This window comes from Sinohyriopsis cumingii, chromosome 12, assembly GCF_028554795.1.
Source record: "Sinohyriopsis cumingii isolate HCF-2022 chromosome 12, ASM2855479v2, whole genome shotgun sequence".
Classification (NCBI taxonomy): domain Eukaryota; kingdom Metazoa; phylum Mollusca; class Bivalvia; order Unionida; family Unionidae; genus Sinohyriopsis; species Sinohyriopsis cumingii.
Genome location: NC_142972.1, coordinates 49,665,393 through 49,691,959, shown reverse-complemented (window position 1 = coordinate 49,691,959; position 26,567 = coordinate 49,665,393). Strand labels below are relative to the sequence as shown.

The 26,567-nt window shown below is 34.7% G+C and overlaps 1 protein-coding gene across 2 annotated transcripts in view; it reads right to left on the bottom strand.

Moving 5' to 3' along the window:
- Positions 1-372: 372 nt before the first annotated feature.
- LOC149786415 (ornithine decarboxylase-like) overlaps positions 373-26,567 on the bottom strand; it is an 84,262-nt gene continuing 58,067 nt past the window's right edge. The window contains exons 6-11 of one of the 2 annotated variants that reach the window (XM_089978196.1): positions 19,429-19,566; positions 16,065-16,230; positions 12,039-12,198; positions 10,686-10,828; positions 4,481-4,692; positions 373-1,472 (exon numbers count right to left, since the gene is read on the bottom strand). In XM_089978196.1, coding sequence (XP_089834322.1) covers positions 1,247-1,472; positions 4,481-4,692; positions 10,686-10,828; positions 12,039-12,198; positions 16,065-16,230; positions 19,429-19,566 — 1,045 coding nt within the window. In that variant the 3' untranslated portion in view covers positions 373-1,246. The remainder of the gene's footprint in view (positions 1,473-4,480; positions 4,693-10,685; positions 10,829-12,038; positions 12,199-16,064; positions 16,231-19,428; positions 19,567-26,567) is intronic. The other variant, XM_089978197.1, reaches the window with a different exon arrangement.

Here is a 26,567-nt window from a genome sequence, read left to right as displayed (position 1 = left end):
ACTATTTGGTATATCAAAATTGTGACCAGCCCTTAGCGTATTAATACGCATATATAAATATTGTTTCAACATTAGGTTATATTTCAACAGTAGAATATCTCCTGCATTCTCTAAATCTTAGTGAGTGTCCACTGAGTAATCATTAGAGTTGTGATATAATAACAATAAAAGCATTAAGAATCATCATCTTCTAAGTAAATTAAACATGGTGCAGAATTTCATCTCTCTCAGTCTCTCGTTCTCTCTCTAGCGCGCGCAAGCGCGTTTTGAGTTTTCTCCTGTGTCATTTTACGATATGATTGGTCCCATGACTGCTGGAAAAATGTAGTCACACGAAGCTATGTGAAAGTTAGAAACGGAGGATAACAACTATTGCATGGTTCGTAGCAATTTTAATTAAATCATAATATTGGCTTAGACGAAATGTAAGAACATTTAAAAGTTTGAATTACCCCTTCCTGGTTCCTCATTTTCCATAGTTTACGTTTCCAACTCGTATACATATGCTAGCCTGTATGTAAAAGCCAGAACGTTAAATATTCAATTAGTTTACCATGCTGAATTTTAATCCAACTGAAAGATATTAGATATGCTGCCACTACAATAAAATATTTTCATGAAAACTAGTCTTATTTGGAAGTATTAAGTATTAAAATTTACAAAAATGCAGAAAAGCATTTAAAGAGTAGCATAAACATGAAACTGCAAATAGAAGTCACAGAAATTAAAAATAAAACTCTCGTAATTGTAAACTTGTCTTCCAAAAAACGTTTGAATTAAATTTTCATTCTTCCATCATCTTACAAAAGATATAAAATTTATAATGTGGTCTAGATCAGGTTCTCAATGTAAACATGAAGAAGAAAAAAAACATAACTAAAAATATTGTCCAAGTCATAATATATACTGTTAAAATAATCTGAAATAAGTAAAATCTCTGTAGACTGTCAATTTTGTAGCAATAAACACATGCTTGTACTTGAATAATTATTTACGCCAATTTTTTCTTCATAACTAGCCTTAACAATTTTAAGTGTTTCCTTTGTTCTGCTAAACACGTGTTTCATTTTAAAAAATGTCTAAGTGAACTGCATCTGAATATCATTCAATAAATAACTTGATTTCTGATTTAATTGGCAATTCTTCCACAACAAATCAAGATTATATCTTACGGGGAATAATTATGAAGGAATCATTCCACACTTATTTACAAAGACTAAAAATGTATATATTGTGCTCTCTGGCATCAATTATGGTTCCGAATACGGTCCCAGGCGGATCTAAATACGGTAAACAACGTTCCAAACACCGTTCCAAACATTGAATCAACAACTGTGGAGGAGACGGCAAGTACATTCTCTGAGTCGTGGGTGGCAGCGGTCTCCTGAAATATGTGGCCAGACTTCAGATTGAGTGGCCTTTGCTTGATACCGATTGTTTCCTTTCTTTGTTGTTTGGGGTAAATCTCAAGCCTGCAGATAATATTCAGTAAAGACATATTACAGGAAGCCATTACAGTCTGGCACTTTTAAATATTTCATAATACAATAAATTAACTATGTACGTGGCTTAACATTAATGTAATAGGTTGATTGTCATAACAAATATAATTTACATTTGTGGCGATAAAAATTAATAAAGTGTCACGACTCAGATTGCAAATTATCTAATTACAAAAACAATTCTTAAAATATTATGTGGTTAGCAAGATTACAATTACAATCACAAAAAAATGATTTCAGCTAAGTATAAAATGTAAACCACTCAACCACCGAGTGTGGTTCCCCCCCCCCTCCCCCATGGCAGAATGAAAGGGTAACGCATCATGTGTCCTTCCTTTTACTGTCCATTTGCCCTTCGATCTGAGCTCGTATGACAAGTTTAAACTCCAATATACCTCCCAGACTCCGCTCATTAGACAAGACTCCTTAATTTTAATCGTTCATTGCTTTATTTTTTAGTTTGTATCTGTGTTTAGCGCTCGGCCCGATTGTATCAATGAACTCTACATGTACATAGGTCACTGCGCTTTTCATGTATAATAGTTATTGAGCTTTTCGTTACTGCGGGTTTCATGTATAATGGTCACTGCGCTTTTAATGCATACTGTACACTGAAATTTTCATTGTATACTGTACACTGATCTTTTCATTGTATGCTGTACACTGAACTTTTCATTGTATACTGTACACTGAGCTTTTCATTGTATACTGTACACTGAGCTTTTCATTGTATACTGTACACTGAGCTTTTCATTGTATACAAGTCACTGAGGTTTTCATTTATATTGGTCGCACAAGGCCAATCACATTATTGATCTTTCAAGTCCTAAGAAACACAGCTTGTTTTCTTTTGCGTCACAGCAGCTTGGTTTCAGGCTATTACAAGATGTGTGTGTGTGTGTGTATGTGTGTAATTTGGACTTTTTACGTAACTTTAACAATAATTCAGTTATATAGCTACGATGTCTGCAATGAAGCCGATTATGGTGATGTCTAGCACTGGGGCATCATACGGCAGACGTGTAGCATCATATCCCATCCAGACCAGGCCGACCAGTCCTAACACTAAGCTCTTAATGCTTAGCGCCAAGCGTGGCAGCTGCTGGTACCATATTTATAACTCTTTTCTATGACTCGGCCGGGGTTCGAACCCAAGTCATATCGCATTGGAGACGGATGCTCCAACGACTTAGGCAACCAGAGTGGATTCCTTAGGAACTCGTTCAACCGTAACAAGCGATAGATGACCTCCATACAAATAATCAAGACTGTTAACAATGCTTTCTAAATCATTTTCTTTTGCGGTATGCTTTGAGTTTAAAACACAGTCACTGATCTGCAGCTGATAGGCAGGTAAGTAAATGTTAGAATTAAATGGTTCCCGTGTCAAGCATGAACAGCTCTATAGACAACTGGCAACTTTATGGCATTCGTGGTGTGTTGTTTTAGATAACTACAATCAACCTGCACCCTTTCATCAGAAACAAAGAACTGATAAAAGGCAAATGGACGGATTGAAGGGGGGCAACATGCCTGATCAATAAAATTCATAATTCAAGAAAGCAATCTCAGTCATCTTGACAGAGAAGTTACGGTATATTATTCACTTTAACATTACTGACCTCTAAGACGATTAAAAGTAACATGGAAGGAGCTTGTCGTTACACAGTGAATTTTTAAAACAGGTATGTATATGGGACTATCAGATTGTTTTTCAATACAGTGATTTCAAGTTCCTGTGTCCAGTTTCTTTCTTTAAAAAAATCTAAAGTATATTATCTATGAACCAAAGAGTGTTACGCCAAACAGCACAAGATACTTCCATCTCGTGATCTTTCCGGTACCAACAGCTTGGATCTTCATGGGTTGGGTAATGTCCGAATGACTATGACTGCATGTAATTGTAGGTAGGGTTTCATAGAATTTTCAGTAAGGCTTAAAAAGTGACAAGGCACTGACGTACATTATCCCTAGTTGTGACCTGAACTTAGAATTACGGGATACACTGTCAAGTATAGATATATAACAGGCTGAATCTTCATTAAAATATCTTCATTGATTCAAACGTTTTAAGGGAAACTAATAAAGGTCACATATTTATAGTTTTCATTGTTGTGATCTTGGACTAGAAGTAAGGTTCATGCCAAGTCATTATTGAAAAACATTTCATTAAATTATCGTGATTGGTTTTAATGGTACACTCAGAAAAAAGACACAAGTCAAGAAATTACACTTACCCCTGTCATGACATTGACCCAGATGCAGAGGAAAAGTTGTGGTTTCTGCGTTTGACACACCGCTTAGTTATCATATATGATTTGGCGAAGTTGTATTGCAATATCTACATTGGATCAAAATGTATTCTCTGGACAAGAATACAAGTCACCGAATTACGTATTCCCTTAATGCAACCTTCGCCATGAGAAAGGAAAAATGTCTGTGGCACTAGATGCAACGTCTGGTCATGATATATACTTGGGCAAAGGTTTGTGAAATCTCTAAAATCCGTCATAATGTTTAAGATGGAAAAGTGAATGTTACCTGACGTTAACAAGCCATAACATTATAATAGCATAATAGTTATTTTTATGTTGGTTCATTACAATACACATGCATCTTAAAAGTAAAGTATCTGAGTCATTACTGTGATAACATAGTTTATAGATATACACAATCACATATATACGGATCCCATTATGTGTGGCTATGTTTTATTAAAATGATGCTTTCATTATTTTAAATAATTGTACAACCCGATGTTATTTACCCCACCTGATTTTGATAATCAACCCCTTAAATATACACTATAAACATAATTTGATTAATCATAGCTATTGACACGTATATTAGTGCTGCAGTATTTCCCAGCAATACCGTACACCTATTGTCAAAGGATTTCTGAACCGTGTTATCGTTTCAGTTATCAACTGAGATTCATTTACATCTGAGAAATCAATATTATTACTATTTCGTCTTACCAAACATCTGCAGAACAATAGTAGTAGCGGACTGGTTGTGCCATCCCATTGAAGGTTGAAGCAGCAACCGTGGTGTACGCGCCCATGTCCAGGAAATACAACCAGTCTCCAACTTTCAGCTCTGGAAGATGAGTCTTCTCGATGATGCAATCCAGTCCATCACAGGTTGGACCCCATAGGCTGCACTCGTATGTACGTTCAATTTCTGGTTCCTGTAGCCAACAGGAATATATTTCATAACAAGTTCTAACTGCTTGACATATTTTGTGTAATATATTTTCCACTATCATGTTGGGTGGAAAAAATATTGAAGGGCGGACAGTATTTCGGGCGAGATTATAATAGAGTTCAGCCATATGCGTTGAAAAAGGCTCTAAGAAAAACTCCTTAAAATGTCTCATGACGTGGCCCAGTTTTTAATAGCAATGTTAGATAAAGGTAAATTAAATGTTTTAAAAATTGAACTCTCAGCAAGAGCTGGTTTCCAAAGAACCCGGATATTACCAAAGTGATCTGGAAAGCCGTAAACAGGGCAAAGTTTGTGGATAAAAAAGGAGTGCACGCGGGTCAAAACTATATACCAGAAATAATGCAGAATGCTGGCAAATTCATGCACTAATAAAATTATATAAACTGCATAAATAAAGTAATTTGACTGCAGTTTACTTCTGTTACTGCAAGGGTCATAAACCAAAGGTATAAATAAAAGAGCCACCTCTACAACAGTTGTATCCTTACCAATTATCTGCTGGAACGAGATGGCTGAAAATAAAATTTCTCCAAGATCGCATAACTATAACACACCTCCCATATCTCATCATTATAAAGGTTCACATAAAACTGAATTGGCATCCAATATTCGTGGGAAAAGTTGTGCTGAGGAACCCAACCTAGAGTAACAGGAATTCATAAACCATAACTGCATCAAATATCAGGATGTAGAAAGTTGTAAATGGAACTCATACAAGGTTTTATAAATATAGAGAACCTAATAAAGTTAATTCAGATAGAACATTCCGGGTAAAGTTGTGCTGTAGAATCCAAAGTTTTCGAGTATTGGTTAGCAGAACTATAAATCCACAAAGCGATGCGAAATATATACCACTCAAAGTTTAATCAACGTTCAGCTGCTATACTAAATTTGACAAACTTGGAAATTGTTAAGCTTGCTAGGGTGTGCATTGGGCCGGGTCAAAGCACCATATCCCCTAACAAGGAGAGTGATATAACCAATTACTTCCTTCTCAATGGCATTACCTCTTTCCTCTCCCGTCTTAGGCGACTGAAGTTCCTTCTTTTTTTTAAAGGTTAAAGAAAACAGTATTCGCACTGAATTAATAAATATCCCGTGCTGTTTCCTATATATTTTTCATCTAAATATTGTGTATTTGAATTTTATAGATCAAAACTTAAATTTTGGATATCGCTCCTTTGCATTATCAAATTCACAATAATGTTTTTCTCCTCTCTTTGTTTTCAATATTAGTTTTCATATTTGTAATTTTTTTTCTTGTGTTTGCGCGTTTTGTTGGTGATACTGTGTTCTGGAGCTGTTTGATCCGTCTCTATTGATTCAGTGTTATTTTAAGTTTCTTTCTTGGTAGTCCTGGTTTTTCTTGTTGTTGTTCTGTTGGAATTGTAGTCTTAAAGTCGGTATTATGTTCACATACATGGCAATGCCTGTCTAGTTTTGCTAGCCAAGCCCGCGAAGTTTTTTCCCCCGCTTTTTTAATCGTGTTTGGTCGACAACAAAATGGGTAATCTACTTGCCTTCACCTTGTGTATTTCCTGCTCGAATATTATGTGATATGATGTGTTTCCTTCAATTCGTCTATATTTTCTGTAGCGGGGGCTGCTCTTCCTCCTTCGCTGGAGTCTAGGATTCTGCGTCTGCGGAGTTTGGCCTTCGATTGTGTAGTCCGCTCTGATTTGTTTCTATTTTCTTCGATCTGTGGTTTTTTGTTTGATTTTTGTTTGGATAAATATTAGTTTTTTTAGTATTGTTTTCTGTTTGGTTTGATCCAGTTACATTCTGCTGTGTAGTTAATTCACCATCATCGTTGCCCATCCCCCCCCCCGTAGTGCTTTCGTGTGGGCTCACCCTCGTTTTCACTCTTTTCATTGTTATCTTTTGTAGGTTTCTATTGTATATGTTTGTTTGTAAAGTGTTGATCCAGATCTGTTTGGTATAGTTTCTGGTTCATACAAATTTGGGAAGGTTTTCTTACCTGCAGCTTACATACGTGTTTGCTTTGTTGTTTGGTAGTGGCGGGATAGCCACGTGTCCTGTTTGCCTACATATGTGATATAGCCTATATAAAACACGTTTAGGAAGAAACCCCATCCAGTAGAAGAATGTGGGCACCGTCCTTGCCTTTTCCGTTTCTACAGTAACAATTCTTACCCCTTTAAGTACTGTGTTGTATTCCCTAAATGTAGACATTTTTCGCTCCCTTGCAGTGCCGTTCAGCTGAGTTTGTAATTTGAATTTAATTTCTTTTTAAGGTAACTCTAATGACAATGAGTCCTTTTTCGTATTGTTACTCTTCCTATTGGAGGAGTAACCACCACTTAAATTGTGTTGCCTTTGGTTTCAATAATTCCACTTTGGAGTAAGACAATAGTCAAGTCTAGAAAGTACTAAATAACACATAAGATTTTTAGTGGTATGAACAGAAAGAAAATTGCAAATAGATGCATCTTATTGCCAGATATGCAACCTTGCATATGTTCGTGACATGTTGGTGTAATGAGAGAGTGCTGTCAATTGTGACAACTGGGTTTCGTACTGATTGTGTGAATCTAATGTTGGTGCTGATGGTATTTATTGTTTCAGGTTAAGGAGGAGTAATGAGAATATCTTTATCTGGTGATTGAGATATCTTCAGCTTTTTAATCGCTTATCTGCAGATTACTGCGTTTAATCTATGCATCTCTTTACGCATCAGTGCCACGTGAAGGCGACATGTATAATAAAAAAGACGAAGACAGTCAGCAAGCAGATATATCATGAACAACAGTACAAAATTGGATGCAGCCGCCTCAAGCCTATTAAGAAATATCTGGCAACTTCAACCAGCATCATCCGTTTGCAAGCCTAAGAAACTTTCTGCGGAGATTTGTTAAGATGCAAATACGCCACATTAATGTTTTAGCATTATAGTGGGGTAGGCGTGTGTTTTCATTTCATGTACATCCTGTGCCAGAAAACAACGTTAGTTTAAATATTCTTTCTTTTCATATTTTACTGCCCTTAGTGTCTCTTTTCATCTGTTTTTAATTCCAAGACTGCATAAGACGCTTCTTACTTACTCTGAATACATACAGCCCAAATGAAGTCGCATCTTAGGAGAAATATTTTTATTGAGTCTTTCATTGGATTCACGGAATAGAACTAACAAGTATCCTGCATTGTGTAAAGTAACCAGCACGTTGTTTTCGACCCTAAGATAGGCACACATTACAACAGTTTGCAAAACTGTATTACTGGCAATTTTCAGACATACTTTATAATATTTCTGAATCAAATTGCAGCAAAAGTTTGAAAAGGAAACTTTCTGTAAATAAGTTAACATACAGGCGACAATTTTTTTACGGTAGAAAGATCTCTAATCTCCACGTATTAACCAATAACAATGTAGACAGATTACGAAAACAAAACCTGATAATAATTAATTTAGATTGATGATTGTGATAACTCTTCTTATTTAAAGCCCTCTAAATGACATGTCAATTATTCCAAATTGTTAAATATATACAACATAGTAGCGTTGAATATTCACATAGAAACGCACTGTCATGGAAAACTAAAGACGGTGTCTGAAAGTCAGCCATTTTGTTATTTGTGCTCTTGATTCAAGCACATACTGCTTTACATTGCTACCAAAATATTTTGGAAATAAATATGACAACCATGCATAGAGGCCGAAATGAAAATCATCACAGAATTTGGTACTTGCCTCCCCCAAGATGACTAACCAGTTTTAAAGGTTAAAGACGAAGAAACTTTTCAACAAGAAAATTGTATTGACTTTTGCAGAACCAGATGTGTGAATTAAAACTTCATTGCTCCAGTGCAATTTATTCCATCCGAATTCCCTGTAATTAGTTAGGAGAGAAACTATAAAAACAAAATACTGCCATAAACTTAGAAAGATGTTAAATGATGTAATTTTTTAATCATGCAGACAACCTTTGGTGTATATGCGTGTTGCTGGAAGGGTTTGTTTAAGTAAAGCATAATGGTTTTGTTGTCATAGTGTGTAATGACAAGAATGTAATCAATATAATTATTATAATAACCAGCAATCATCATGCAGAAAATAAATTCAGACTAAAGTAATCGTAATAGAGAAATGCTGGCTACTATTAGGCTACTATTATAAGAACCTTTTTCCCGAGATTTTATGTGCAACTTTCATCTTTCTTTACGTTTTAAAACAGCACACAATAACCAGTATTAGGCAGACTTACCTCTTGGCTCTAGGCATGCATACACATATACTGTCATAGGACGGACACGCCTTACGACAATGAAAAGTACAAAACTAGTGATATTAAAATGAGTCAAGGAAACTCAGACTTAAGTGTTCTTTGTTATTCTTCGTAAAATCTGCTTCAGAAGCTATAATCATTATCCATTCCTGAAGCCAGATTTGACACGGTGAAACTCTCACGGATTTCTTAACCAAGGAATGCAACCAGTATCAGAAACATTTTTCATACATCACTAATTATCTTAATGCAATACTACAGTTCCTATTCCAATACCCATTCTTATGTATAATACCCATCTAAAAAGAGTTTTACCAACGTTAGTGATGTATGAAAGACGGGTTTCAGTGACATACATTCGTATTGTTGAGTACTCTTCAAGCTGTATCCCCTTACCAAGTCTTTTGATGCAAGGTATATCAGTTGTAAGAAGCATGTGTGCTCAAGGGCTAAACGCAAAAACCACTTCTAAGGCAATAGCATGTTAATTGGTGGTCATATTGACCGTCTATAGTTGTAACGCAGTGTTATTAACGTGCAGTTATAAAGTGTAATGTGGAACATAGCTTGAGAAATAAACTTACAAATCACAAAATCTATTCTAAGTCATTGAAGTATGACATATAGGTCACATTGATCAAAATTTGTGATCAGGGTGTAGATATCTTAAATATGCATCCACTCACTAAATTTGATGATTCGAAGTATAACAGCAGATATGTGAAAGGTGATCAAATTATGGGAGGTGGTAAGTTAAAAGCTAAAACTTTAATCTAGTTGCATGTAGTAACATTGGAAATGTAGGTCACACTGTCCGTTTTGTTTGTCAGAGTTTTGAACATAGAATTATTAATACAACAGTTTATTTGACTATTAATTGAATATTCTACAATGAAAAGAGTTTTAGAAATAAAGCTCACATTTAACCAATGTCTGTTAAACTGAAATGTGAGTCAGTGTGACCTACTTTGGTAATGAGGGTGTAGTAGTCAACAAGATTCATCATCTTGCCAAGTTTCATAATTCTATGTATAACAGCAGGTATAAAGGAAACACTAACACTGAACAAAATCAGAAATGAACAAATAATATATCCTTTTATACAAACTTAGTTTTCATAGGCCATCCACCCCCTTAGGGGGTAGCTGCTTTGAAACCAACATAAAACTGGCTATAACCTGGGAAGAAAAAAAAAGATATTTTGAGACGCTGTACATGTGTATATGGTTTGATTTTTACGGAGGATGACACATGGCTCTCTCCTCTGAAAAGTCGGTGTGTTTTATTTCTATAAACTGTACAAAAGTATTGATCAAGCACACAACATTTTTGGGAAATATCTTGAAGATCTATTGCGTTTACTGGTCGTTCTATTTTTTAATTTCAAGCTTATTTAAAGAGATCATATCAAGACTAAACCTTTGCAATTTTCAAATAGGATTTAGAGTTTGGCAACAACTTTAGTGTCACATATACCTGAGACAATGTCAGGAGAGAGGGAGAGAGAGAACATTGATAAATTGTAATCTCCTTTGATCCCGTACAGGAATTAATTGAATTACTAACTATTATACATCCCCGATTGCGCTGAATTTAAACGATAAGAGATAGCTCTCTGTACAGATGCCCTATAAATCATTACTTGTGGATCATTGCGACATCCATATACGGATATCATCCGTATCCCAATTCAATTCTAAAAAGAACCTACCCGTGGAACATATGCGGTCACATGATCATGAGCATGGTCAAATAGAAGGCAATTGAAAGATCCATACACCCCGTCGTTGATGTAGTACATCATGGCAGGCTCGTCTAAGGCACTTGAAAGAGTCACGGGTTCTCCATCTGAAACTCAAATCATTCACATCCAGTTTCAGTGCGGAAGGATTTGTTTTCTCCAAGAAACACAATGATAGCATTTTCTTACCACGAATGGGGTTCAATACGAATAACAAAACTAATTACATTGTAATGTTGTATTACGTTTTTTTATATGAGCTAACGTAAAATCTCCCAATGAACACTTTCGAAGACATAAATTTATCCAAATGTAAGCTGAGTGTTACAGTATGTATAACATAACTGATTCCTCAAATGGAACAATGAAACGTTTTGAAAATGTTTCTATTGTTGAAAACAATTCTTCATACATTGATTCGCTTCCAATAAAATTAATTGTACTGGGTTGAATAATTACTTACTTTGTAAATGATTTCGCGTCGCTTGTACCCCATTTTGTTCAGAAATTTTGATTTTGTATGTTCTTTATATAGTTGTATGAAGCTCATGTTTGCTTAATCATTGGAAGTCATTTTCGATAAAACATTTATAAGTGAACGCATATTTTTCTCATCAAACAAAATAACTCTGAAGGCAATTCTATCAAATGGTAATCTAACTTGTATATAGCATGTGTTTCAAAGCATTTATTTTCCTCTGAGCAGTATATATATATATATATATATATATATATATATATATATATATATATATAATATATACGAAATGCTTTACGATTACATATATATGTCCTGCTTGGTCGCATTTTGGTATTCTAAATAAGCCGACGTTTATTAGGCATATTGAAGACCGTGTGTACCGACATTTCATTGCGACAATAAATGCGTCAGCTATTTGATTATTACAACTGTTCATATTTACATGTCGCTTCCCACTGGCCATTGCATGCAAACATTTCTAATTATATCGGAAGATATGACTTAAAAGGAATGTACTAATGCTGACGACACAAATGATAACAGTGAACATATACACTGTATTAACACTATTTAATCCTGTGAAACAGATGAATGTGGGCAGGTGGAAGGTAGCTTGATATCAACAATCTGGTTACAGTTTTGGAGGTTTATCATCCACGAATACAAAGTTTTGCCCCTTTCATGCAACATTACTGTTGGAAAGACAAAATCATATTAACTACACTATCATTGACTGGTTTCTGTACCATGATACTTTAATATGGCTGTATTTGTTAAATGCGTATTTAAAGCAAATTAGAAAACTATGTGCACTATGGGAGATTTGTAAGATATATTCTTACTGTCCTCGTGTTGGTCCCGTGCAACCACACGTTTCGCAAAAATGTTGGCAACCAAGGTGAAGGCCGAAGCCACCATGTAGCGTCCCGGTTCAGCAATGATTCTAATGCAGTTATTGGACGGGAAATAAAGATCAAGGCTCTCATTCAGAACCGCTGCAATCTGGAAGAAAGTTCAGTTAAGATTTAACGTTTATCCCACCAAAAGGCACTCCGATAGGATATAGCTATTATTATGTCCATCTGTAAACGTTCTGCTTTGGGATGATAACTCTCAATCAGTTCAATGTCTTTCAACCAATCTTGGTACACGTATGATCCCAGTTGTAGAGAGAGTTCACTTTTAAATTAATCTTGTCCAAATTTACTATGACCCAATAGAACTTTTCGCAGGTATAAAATTATTCCAAAGTTAACGAGACGATTGAATAAACCTAAGTATTCTGAGTAGCTCAGTGTCTCACCTTAGTCCAAGCAAAAATATATCTCTCCAACCCAAAATCGTTAGTACAGATTTTAATGTTGATACACTTGCCAAGTAAAATAGTGACACATATGTGTCTCCATACTCACGCAGGTGAGACAAAAATTAATGATTTATTATGTCTAAGTCAGTATAGATATCTCAGATGAATGATGTCGATGGGGAAAGAACAACGATTGTTTTATTGCAAATATATTTAACGGGTAGTTATAGGCGACTTGTTTAACACTTGTACCAAATTTGATTGAAAAGAGGGAGATGGAAGCGATCAGAAGTACATACCCTCTTTTACGTTGTTACACCACAGTTCGCAACCGTCCACCCTAATAATACATTTCTCCCCACCCCCTGTCCCCTGAGCTGCATTCAGGATTTAAGACCTTTTGCTATGAGGGGTGGATTCCCCACATCTATCTCCAGAGCAGGGCATCAAATGGGCAAAGACTTCTGGCAGCAACCCGTTCCCCATCAATGTCCCAATAATAATAATAATAATAATAATAATAATAATTTATTTTAAGAGAGTAACACAGTTAGAGGTACAGACAACTTTCCCTTACGTCTCTAAACAGTAACTACATCTTGAAAAATAAAATAAAGAAGCAATGTAACTTTTTCTTATAACACATGCACAGTTCACATTTAAAACAGTTTGTTTCGTTCTCTTTTCATTTCGATCTTTATTTGTCTCGCTCGCACGCACACACACACACACACACACACACACAGGCATATGTATGTATGGATGGATGGATTGGCTGGCTGCTGGCTGGCTGGATGACTGGATGGATGGATGGATAGATAGATAGATAGATAGATAGATAGATAGAGTGGTTCATGCATGGTGCCAGATTTCCCGGCAAGTAGTTCTTGCATGTAATACATAATTCTATAGTGTCTAAATGTAAGTCATCGGTTGTGAACTCCCTGGTGCTTTTGAAGTGTAGGAACTCCTTATATTTGTATACCACCATGCTTTACTCCATTAGGAAACTCTTCCTTTTAGAGAGGAATAAATTTCTTTTTAAAGAACCCATTGCTGTCTAAAGTTTTAGTGTAAAAATTTCGTTTTTCTTCCTATTTTATTAAACTTTAAATATAGTGACTGAATTTATTTCATTTAAAATTTAATTTAATATGATGTATGCGCTAGTAATAATCAATGTGACGTCACACATGAAAAGGTATTTGCATGCATTTCAATTAAATCATCGGTTGCAGGGAATCTTAAGGGACATATTATGTGTGCACAGTTTTCCAGTTACAGATTAAGTCTACCTGGCTATAAATCAATGGAAAAACATGAAATGTAACGAAAACCATATTGAGCTATTAACTATGACAATGCCACTGGCGGAAACTTTACAGTTACTTAACACAATTATAGGCTGGACAAAAATGTCCGTATTGGGTACAACAAATCGCTGATGATCCGAGCTGTCTGTCCCCTATCTGGTTTTAAACGTTGTGTGACTGCTGACAATCTTTGCTAGAATACTGCAATCTTTCGTCTTAGCAGCATCTCTGCATCATTGTTATCTTTTCATCCTCGCGAAATGCTCTGTCCAATATGATCACCCTTTCTAAATAAGAGAAGATGGGGTTCGAGTTACAATGAGGAGTCCATACTAATATAAAAATGTGACCTTTGGCCTCATCACTGCCTCCTTAGCTGGATACGAAACGATCTTAAACCTTGATTGTCATCTATTGATATTGTGAAAATCATACTAAATGGCATCACCTTCCCTCAATGACCACTCTCTACATGTGATCACTCTCAATTAATCGGTGTAGCTGGAGATCAGGTTTCATAGTAAATTTAGTCATACTAAACGTCATTAACTTCCGTCGGTCTGTGTAACTGGTGTTCATATTGAAAGATAAACTGGATGTCAGATGGTCAGACACATTCACATAAGATTCTAATAATTCTCCATCAGTCTGTATCGTTAGAGTTCAGGTTACAAAAATGAACTGGATGGCTGATGGACACACAAATTTACCAAATGTGACCACCCTCTATCAATCAGTCACCATGGAGATTATGTTGTAAGGTATACTAAGTGCAGCATAGATGACCACATGGACAGATACAAGAACATACAGGCGGATGAACATACACGACTAATCATATCTTTAAACTACATATAGGAACAAAATATAGATGCTAAAATAAGCTGGTTTCCAGTACTTACTTCTGTTTAAAAGACTCTTAAGAGTAACGTGCTTGCTAATATTTTCTATAATCAGTCTACGGAGGGAAAACGAACGAATCATTATTGTAGTTCCTACGAATCTTCGAATCTGTTTACCCATGTAAGAAAGGCTCTTGGCACGAGAGTGCGCTCAGTGACACTATACATGACGTCACTATGCTTACGACGTCACAAAGATATGCAGTGTTTCTTGCTTTTAATTACTGACAGGACAGATGGTTTCTGTCTAGAAATGGAAATTCTTGTTTAAAACAAATTCTGTTTCGTAAAATAACCTTAGAATGCCATATTTAATTGCGTCATAACGTTTAGAAACTACTAGATCTTTCAACAGCTACATTCACACTGATCATCAGCCATCTTTTTTCTACAACTCTTTTCTGGATAATAGGAGAGAAAATAACCCATCGTATATATTGGTATGAGACAGGGTATAGTCTGACTATACGTCCCCGTTTGTTTGTACCCCCCACCGATTTCAATAATGAAAATGTTTAATGCGATAAAAAGTGCACAGAACTAAGTCAACTGAATTACTGATTTACAATTTCTAACCTTACTGTGACCAGAATGACACTAATACTGGCATCCCCTGCACCTTTCAAAATTAACGGACTTTCCATAATAAAACGGCGCCATATTACGTACACTATGTGCTAGTTTATTTACATCAGACAACATAATGACGTAGTTCATCCTGTTCGGTAACTGCCAGATAATTCCGCAAATTCGATAGCGTTGAGAGTTAGGAATTACATCCATATGCACACATGAACCTAGAAATTAAACCGCTTGTTAAATCCACATGAAAGGCAAAGTTGTTGTTGTCATTCTTTTCCTTTGCTTGATTCGACATTGTAAATATCGGCAGCAGACGATTTATGTATGTACATATGTAGTCATGCACACATCCCTTTGCTGAAAATGGACTTGTCCAGGAACTGGAAATGGATCTCGAGCATGTCCGTCTATTACATTGAAAACTTTTCCGTTAAGCATAAAACGCGCAGATTATGAAGGTCTAGGGCCGCTCTACTCAGAGTCAGGTTAGAAATTATAAATCAATGAATGACTTGACTAGGTTGCGTGCACTTTTTACCACATTCAAGGTTTCAATTATTGAAATCAGTTGGGGGGGGGGGGGTACAAAGAAACAGTTTGGTATAGTCAAACAGTAGTGTTGACCTTGGGATCAGAGATTGTGGACAGGAACTCGGCACAGCTTACAAATCCTTACTCTCGAGTGCGATTTCTATACTTTAATGGAACTGTCTGTTGAGATAGCATTACACAGAGATACAAGTTTCTGTGCCTAGTGTGGTTTACCTCATCAAATGAGATGGGAGGCGACACCTGGCCTGGGAATCCCCCTCCGACGTCTAAAAGGTTGATTTCGAAACCAAGTTCCAGTCCTATGTCAAATACCTTACGGGCAAGCTGGATGGCTGCTGCAAATGCTCTGGCCTCCTGACAGCCACTGCCTACATGAAAACTGAAAGAAAGACATGCGTTCACGTGGCCCCTAAATTAATGGTTTCCGAATGCGCAAGCTCGACAAAGATAAAATGCAAACGCTTTAATTCGCAAAGTGTGCTGAACTTAACGTTAATCGCGAATGAGCACCCATATATCAAGCAAAGTATGGGATATGGTAAGACCGACACTTCCTCCCGAATTATTAGTTGCTTTTCCGTGCTGTTCTATTTGTGATATCTTAAATGTGAAAGTTAGACCGACACTTCCTGCTGATACCCCATAAGCTCCTTTGTGTCATTTTTAGAGTTGTGTACAAAAGAAAGGGAAACGGAAGCCATAGAAAGAAGATTAAAGGTATTCGTGACATTTTGATCAAAGGATTCAATCATATTCATATACAGTATTAGGCGGGGGGAATTAGGGAAGTCAGTAATTTTCCATTTTCGAAAGTTTTGGGCCAAATCTTTTCATACTTATGTTTATATAGTTCATAAGCGTGAAAGCACAAAAAAAAAACAGCAACAAGCATATATGGTGTTTCAAGACAAAGAAAACTTGCGATAGGAAAGTATTTCTTTATATCTAGTTGATCATTTATTGTCCATGTCTGAATCACATTATTATCAATAATCGTTTTAACTTTAATGTACAGTCACAATCTTCATGAATTTTCAACAACAAAAAAAAACACTCTTCCTAATGACCTTTCCCGTTGAAAGTGGTTCCATATTACCCCCACCCGGCCAATACTTGTCACTACAAGTATTCCCCCGTAAAAATTATTTATGCGTTTGCTCGATTAAAAACTAAATACAATAGGTGACACAGTAAACACATTCGTATTCGATTATTATTATCAAAAAACTTTTTCAGTTCTAATTTATACTCTCGAAGACTAAGTAAAAAAAAAATTTAAAAATTTAAGTAAACATATCACGACAATTACGTTCACTAAAATGCATTTTACTTATTTCGGAAACGTCAATATGCATGGAAACATTGGTATAACACAACTGTCCCATTATTTGAAATGAAACTTGATAATTAATTTCAAGGAAGTTTTCAAATTGAAATTTAGAGTAGAAATCTTAAAATTTTATAAATTATCTTTTATAAAAGAGAAGAAAATGTCCAAGTAATCGGAAAATTAGAGGGTTTCATTTTAGCTCTTTATTACGTCAATACAACAATGAAAGGCAAAGATTTCCGTTTATTTTGATTACATTCGTCTGATTTTTTTTCATAATTTAAACAAATGACGTATTCTAATCAAACATTTTCACACAATTCTCTGAAATATCGGCTTATTTTTGTGATATTTTTATATAAGTAATTTTCACGAGGAAAAATATTTATCTTTCATATCGTTTACGATAAGTTAATTACGATCGTTACAGTTGCTGTTTCTTTATTTGAATTCCATCAAAACGAAAGATAGGATAAAATTATTAATAGGGTCACATACATTAGAGAGAGTAATTATGTATGATTTAAACTTTTTTTCCCCTATTCATCGCCCCAGTGCTATCAGAAGATGTCATTGTGTATGATCAACACCTTTTTTCTTCTTAATCCTCGCCAACCGCCCCCTTTGTGGATTTGAGGATGTAGAATAGTTTATATGCACCGTACTGCATAGTGTAACAGCTGACAAAAGGTAGGAACCTTTAAGGCCTTTCATGCTCCCAAGGATATGCCAGTTGAGGTCTTAAACATTAGAATGAGATCTGACTCTTTATATATATATATATATATATATATATATATATATATATATATATATATATATATATATAACACACTTCCCCCACATATTAATTATACATGAGATTTTTTTTAAACATAAGAAGAACTCTTATGAATTAGACAAAATACACATGGGAAAGTGCATCTGCTATTTTTTTTTTAAATTTCCCTTGATTTGGCCGATGTCAATATTATATCCCTGCAACAACAAACTCTGCCTGAATAGTCTTTGATTTATATTTTTCATCTTGCCGATGAAAGTAAGGGGGTTGTGATTACTAAACACAATCATCAAAGAAGAAGCTGAACTAATGTAAACTTCAAAATGCCAATATCAAAGCCAAACATTTCGTCTCGATTGTTGAATAATTTCTTTGGTGCTTATTTAATTTCTTAGAAAAATAGCACACTCGATAATCAACACCATTTTCGTCTTCTTGAATAAATACTGCTCCAACTCCAACATGACTTGCATCAACAGACAATTAAAATGATTGGCTGAAATGAATATCTCTATGAACTGGCGCGCTTTTAAGTATGGCTTTTAATTTATCAACAGCCTCCTGACATTTTTCAGTCAAAAGAAACTTGTTTTTCTTGCTCAATAAATTTGTCAGGGGTTCAGCAATTATAGACAATTGGAACAAAATTTCCGATAGTATCCAGCCATACCTACAAATCGCATCAGTTGCTTTTTACTAACAGGCACAGGAAATTCAGAGATAGCCTTGGCCTTAGCATCTATAGGTTTAACTTGTCCATGTCCCGCGATATGTCCTAGAAATGTTACACAAGCACGGTAGAACTCATTTTTGGATAAAGTAGTTGTCAAACTTGCATCAGTGAGTCTGTCAGTGAAGTCCGAATTTTCGCTAAATAATCTTTCCAGGTGTCGTTGTAGATGTCTGGATTTACAAGACCTCGAGATAAATAAGCGATCGTCCATTTAGTAAGTACGCATGGAGTGGAGGGGGTTGGGGTTGGGTTTAACCCAAATGCATACGCTTGCTTATGGGGGGGGAAGCTACTGATAATATACGTACGCATAGAAAACGGGGGGTGGGTGAAACCTCGATAATAATTTGTCTAATACGTAAACTGTTCGACTGGGTTCAGTTGGCGCTTGCAATTTAGTGGACACGAGACACATTTTTTGAAGTTACGCAGCTTATTTCTTTGATGCAGCCAGAAATGCAACATCGGTTGACGATCTGTTTTATTATACACGTTATTATTATTTAATCCTTGATCGCTTTTGTGTGGCTTGAATCTAGGACGTTCTATAGAATTGGGGGGGGGGGGAGGGCGTCAAGCGTACGTACGCAGGTGGGGGTTGTAAAAAGTACGCATGTGTACCGAAAGGATGGGTCAGATTTTTGCGTGCTTACTAAATTGATGGCCTCTAACCCTTTCCTTAGGTTTTGATGGAAAATAATACCTTTATTAAGGGAAACAGTCTCATACTGACCTGACACCTACAACATTCAATCCAAGGTTCCTAGCAATCACAAGGAGTGGACGTGCCTTGGACGGATGGCAACCAAACTTCATTCCAAGTTTACACTGGATCTTGAAGTTGTTTGGGGGAAGAATCCTGATCACAAGTCTTCAGTAAAGATACAATCAATGTATGTTGGTGTTCTATCATACATATGAAACTAAAACGGCAGTTTTTAATATTGAACAATAAATATGTCTATATATAAAACACACACACACACACACACACACACACACACACACACATATATAAGTGCCCACTTCAAATGAAGCACACAAACGAGCTACATATGACAATTTTGTAAAAAGATTTTCTTTAATTTTATTTGCAAGGAACGCAGATGAATATTCTAAAACTAAAGATTTTATTGGATGAAACCATGGAAATGGGTAGTGGAGTACTTTGAAATACATTTGAAATGGGGGATTGTTGTCTTTGCCTTACATAATATTATAACCTTATTACTGATATCATGATATATTATTGGACGCGATGCTTATAGAATAAGAGGCCAAAGAGGGCTCACTATAACTGTCTTAGATGACATCAGTCTCAAACCACAATGATACATCAGCAATTAATGGTGGATCCATATCATTTCAATTTATTTACAAGTCCATTATTCAAGACTACATTCTGGGAAATGTGGTCTAATTCTGCATCATTTGGATAAATTTTAAAGGCCTTTGCACTAGGATGCTTTCTTTAAAATTAGGTCATCTTCCGTTAGGCGGTTTATGGGAAGACGTCGTTTTCAAAGTTTCATAATATTTATGGCAGTGGCCATTTTTTTTTATAGCAGATCACCTTCATTTGCATCAGCTTGAAAGGTCTTTGGGTCATGATTCTTTAAGTAAAGTTTAGTTGAAATAGGTACAGTGGTTGCTAAGACATTCACAATGTGTTTACTCTTAAACACAAATTTAATGGCCAATAAGAGCAAATTGGGAGTAGCCGACAATATACAAACTGGTAGAGAGGAGATTACAAGAGTCCCTCAGATCGGAAACTTTTTTCAAATTTCCATCAGGAGCATCCACCTAGTGAGTGTAAATGAAATAGGGTCCACTATGTTGGACGTTTGATGTACATATTACTATAAATACCAGTGTCACCAGATCATGAAGGTTAGTGCGAAATGACATAGTTTGGGTATGGTTTATTTACCCTCCTTGAGATATCGGCCCAAGCTTCATGGCTGTATGTGAAATAGTGTCCAATATATTCCGGTGTAACTATTAGATTGGTGATAACACAAAGAAAACGTGAGCCTGAAAATTAGGAAGAAATACCCCAGTTTTCATATAGCAGATTTACTTCCCTTGATATGCATCCGCATTGATATTTTCAGAGAGTATTGGTGAAATAGGGTCTAAGATATTGGTAGATAACAACTAGCGCTATTTGCGATCGGTGTATCGCAAAGGGCCTCACTGAACTAGAAAAGCTGGGGCTGGGAAGCCAAAGATTACATAAATTATGCAATTAGGAGATCTGGTTCCTCTAAATGACGTGGAATGCCTGAAATCCAACTCTTTCAAATGACCGTCAATGCAATCGACATTCCACATGAAGATCTAAATTTAGGATAATCGACAATTTTCAAAACTCTGTCCACAATTGAACAGACTACACAAAACTCTTAAAAGACAAATAGTGGACTTTGAAATGATGCCCTTATTAAATCGCAAAAGAATATGTTGTAAGATTCTTGAGTTATGCTGATTACAAGCAGCACTCCATGTAAAAATCTAAACTCGACTGATATGAACCATAACTCTGTCCAAGACGGTATAAACGAGAAGAAAAAAAAAAAACGTAACATGAACACGTCTAGATATAGGCGATAATGTTCCTAACAAATTCCATTACAATGTTGTGAATAATGTTGAACTATGCTGCTTGCAAGAAATATTGGGTGCTTCCAAAAAAAGACAAGACTTCGCTTGATAAGTGGCAAAATGGAGACTAAGTCTATAATAAGCACATAAGACTGGTTAACGTGTTCATAACAAATTGCACCATACATGCTGAATTGCAGACCGCATCCTCACAGGAGCTAAGCAGTTAATTTTCAATGGCTATAGCTGTTTTCCAAACTTGTAGTTGGCAACACAAAATACATAAAGGGCACATCAAGGTCTATGAGAGTGTACGAACCAATTTGCATCAGAGTTTCGTGAATTCTGGTAGCTTAGATCACAATGTTAGCTCATATGAGGGTTGTTTCATGGTTCCTAATTTTTAGACAATTGCCATATGTATATATGGGCTGACTGAGGTGGGGGAAATTATAACATACGCATACTGTGACCTTGGAATTATCATTACCGATAATGACAAATGTTTAAGAGATATTTATTTCGATTTAAGAAGTCCTGTTATTCTTACAAGTATGAAAATATATGAAAGAACATACAACAAATACAATAAAATACTGTGAACTGTAACGTTGGTTAAGAGAACAACCTACTTAAGTATTACAAAAACGAGCAAGAAAAGTGGAAAATTGTTACTTGAAAATCTTAATATTAAATAATATTGAACTTATTCAGATGAACAAAGTATCCATAACAGACAGGTGAACACATAATGATCATGACTAAAATGTAAAATATTTCACCGAAAATTAAACAAACCTAACCTGCATTGATATTTTACAATAAATTGTTAATGGCTATAATAACAGTTAACACAAATTAATATACATGAAACCAATTGAAGCAAGTAAATAAGAAATTCGATCAGGAGTTTAAATTAACATATCAGGTTTTTATTTATTTAGCTTCTAAAACATTTAGAACACCAAACTGCAACTAGGGTGAAAAGGAAAGCATTTTAAAAATATTAAACAATCTTTTTAAATTGATTTAACCAAATATTTCAGAATAAATATCTAAAATAAGGCAAGTTTATAAACTACAATATTTTAGGAGGGGATTATAAATAGTCATATTTTCGGAGTAAGCGTTATCATATATGATAAACAATATGACGTTTATAAACTTTAAAGGACTTTAAGGAATAAAAAAATGGATGTCAAAAGTACATACGGGTCAGATGGATAGGATATTGGTATTGCTGAACTCAATAGGAAAATATTAATAATAAAGTTTGTTGTACCTTCCGTACACGTAATGAATAAAAACAAAACATTTACTCACATATATATAAATATAAATATGTTTCCTTACACTTACTGAGATTATATTCCTTTTGCAAATAATGTGCCAATAGTACGTCTATAAAGATAAAGTGTGTTGGAGACATAACATTTTATTAGCTTTTAAACATAAAATAAGAAACAATGGACTAAAATATGAAAATAAAAACTACTTCTTATTAACTATTGAAGGACTTTACATATACAAATTAAAAAGTACTGCATCTTATTATTGTCCTTCTATCAGTTGTAATGCACATGTTAATGATGGTACATGTGTTAATGATGGTACATGTGTTAATGATTGTACATATGTTAATGATCGTACATGTGTTAATGATTGTACGTATGTTAACGATGGTACATGTGTTAATGATGGTACATGTGTTAATGATTGTACATGTGTTAATGATTGTACGTATGTTAATGAAGGTACATGTGTTAATGATGGTACATGTGTTAATGAAGGTACATGTGTTAATAATGGTACATGTGTTAACGATGGTACATGTGTTAATGATTGTACATGTGTTAATGATTGTACGTATGTTAATGATGGTACATGTGTTAATGATGGTACATGTGTTAATGATTGTACGTATGTTAATGATGGTACATGTGTTAATTATGGTACAATTGTTAACGATGGTAGATGTGTTAATGATGGTACGTGTGTTAATGATTGTACATGTGTTAATGATTGTACGTATGTTAATGATGGTACATGTGTTAATGATGGTACATGTGTTAACGATGGTACATGTGTTAATGATGGTACATGTGTTATGAGCACATATAGCGAGATAAACAAATTACTATACCGAAACGCACTTTTCATGTAAAACATATCTTAAAAACCACTTTTTAATATTTGCAAATACTAATTCTATAAGCAGGTGTGATATGACAGTTTGACAAAATAAGCTGACCAAAATTATTTTGAAGACTAAAACAGGTTGTGGTGTTTCATACTGGCATATAATTGATAAAATGTTACAGATTTGTTAAATCAGTTTATAAATTGTATATTTAGTTTCAAATTAGAAAATGACATTGTTAATATAAAGGACCATGACCGGACACTATGCACTCAGTCCTACACATATGGATGTAAATATCAAATACTTAAACTTAATGCACACTATTTTTATTATTCAATTAAATCTTGACTTGATTTACAAACAGAGAAAAAGTCGATTAGTGATTAATAAAACAATTTCTACGGAAATGGGAAATAGAAATATCACGCGTAAAACGAATAAATATTATATCGAGAAAGTAAAGATTGGTGTTTTTTGTGTGATACAAATAAACAGTGTTACAATTTTATAATAGAAATATTATATCATATGAATCCACGCAACTTGTTGTAGATTGTTTTATTTTAAAGATCAAAGAATGGCCTTCGTACACTGAGGGAATCGCAGGACTGAATCAAAGCGTATGCTCTTATTTAATGTGTATAGCAGGTACAACAGTCCAAAACAAAACAAAGTATTCAATTATGTTTCAGATGCAATTAAAATCATTGATTTACTTGTAGATATACAACAAATGAAGCTAAAACGATAGGATTTCAAAATTACATTGCAGATTCAAAAGTTAAACTACTGTACATGTCATAAAGAGAGTTAAACAAAAACTTATAACCTTTTACTATGCTTACTATTTAAAGTGCAAATGTTGTCAGAGGTATATCAATAGTGTAAATAAAGAGGCTAATTTTATATCATTGTTTGTGAATAATAACTTGACTCATTTTCCCCAGAGATATTTTTCTCGTTTGTTTTAAATTATACTTTTCGATGTTTTCTTTAAGTTTATCTTCAGACGATTTTATATGTCCACTCTTTGGGATCTTTCATTTCCAACTTTGAATAAATGTTATTTTAATATTTCTTATGTATTAAAACTTGTTTCCTCTGTGATTTGCATCTTTAAATCGTCAATTTCTCATTCACAAATTTGAATATCAAAATTTACATTATAAATTTTTACTTAATCATTGCATACATTCATAATTCTCTTTCAACGTCATGTGCGAATAATATGTTTGCTCAGTGTTGTCTTAGCTTCTCTTACTTCCTAACCACTTGGTTTATTCCCTCATAATGCTTTAAAAGCTGTTCATCAGGGTGTTTTATTTGCTGCCTTGGTATTATTGTAGGTTCTAAATAACATGAAGTCTATCATCATGGGTGTCCTTTATCGACATATTATCATGAAGTTTGTTATTTTCTTAACTAATACGACATAAGAAATCTCTTCCCCCATATTTAGTTGGAACAACATTATATAAAAGATTTTGTTTCCTTTCCTTGAAAATTGAATTTCTATTGCATCAGTGTTTCGACAGCATAATGGTCTATCCTTTATAAAGAAAGGAGATACTTCAAATTTAATTTTGCTTCATGAATACAAAATCTGTCTTACATAATCTTACTATATTCTTCTGACATGATCAGTTCTTGGCGTAATGTTGAATGTTTGACACTAACAATTCCTCAGCGCCATTTTACTTTTTTGTCCTTGCATCAGTTAGGAGGTGAATGTAATATTTAATATTGCTGAGTTTTAATATTCATCATTTTCTTGGTTCACTGTATTATTAACCAAAACCAAAAGTATAGGTTTTAGATATGAACTATTAAGCCATCATATGAACGCTAAATACATCTGGAAAAAGAATAATATTATAACTTAGAACCGAGTATTATTGCACTTAAAAGTATAGTACCAGACAAAAAAAGATTTCCGACAGAAAATAATATGATTATCTTGTTAGTTGTTGTTGTTGTAGGGTTTGACGCCATTTTTCAGCACACGATAGGCTATGCATGGCGGCTATTATTAATGGTGGAGGAAGAACCCGGGAAAACCCCAGAAAGAACCACCGACCCACGCGTAGCTGCTGGCAAGCTTTCTCACATACCCATACTGGCCGAATTCGAGACTCGAACCCACGCAGACAGAGGTAAGATGGCAGTGATAAATAACGGAGAGCGCTTTAGACCACTCGGCCACGATTATCTTGTTAGAGAAACACACGATGTTTATAAGCATTAAAAGGACTAACAAACAGCGATAAATCAAGGACATTACCGAGAAACAAATTGACTAGTAAAACAAAAATAAAAAATACTTATGAAATAGTTCTAAATTAGAGAGCAGCAAAGACATCAAAGACATTTTCTGAATTTGTTATAGTTCTTTCTACTACGTTAATTAGTAAATTTATCCCAACTTAGAAAGTTACAGCAATATATATCAGATGATTATGTAACTTCGAATGCTATAATATATTTGTACGATTGTTTACCTTTAAGTCACGATTGCCTTTATTAACCCTGAATAATTTTACTAGACAAATATAAAGCATAAGAATACGATGCTACGTAAGGTTATACTATTAAATAATTAATAGAATAGGCAATGCCATAAATATAGTTTTTCGCGCAACATTTATTTTCACTGTGTAGGCTTTATATCGAATTATTCAGAAAACAACATTTACATTTTGTTTTGGTCCGCCATAATCAGTGGGATTTAAAGTGATGAAGTTATGATTCGCAAATTTATTAACCTGTATAAAAAATTGAATCCTTACAGAGCAAGGAAGGATTTTTCAGAAACGTGTTGCTCATAAAATAAGGGAATACTTATTTATAAAGATTATTATCGATGGGTTAGGAGCAAATACTAATGATATTTATAATTTATCAATGAATAAAGACAAGTATTGTTCAGTTTCATGGGAATAGCTAGAGCTGGATTAGTGTATAATGCTTGGTTCTTTAACGCAGCTTTTACAAAATGTCAGTCATATCACTACGATGTCTGCAGTGTTGCAGTTTATGAGTATGTGTCTTTTTGGAAATTGAACATGACTTAAATACTTTGGTTAAAGCTTAACTGTGTAGTAATATTCATATTTGATAATGTA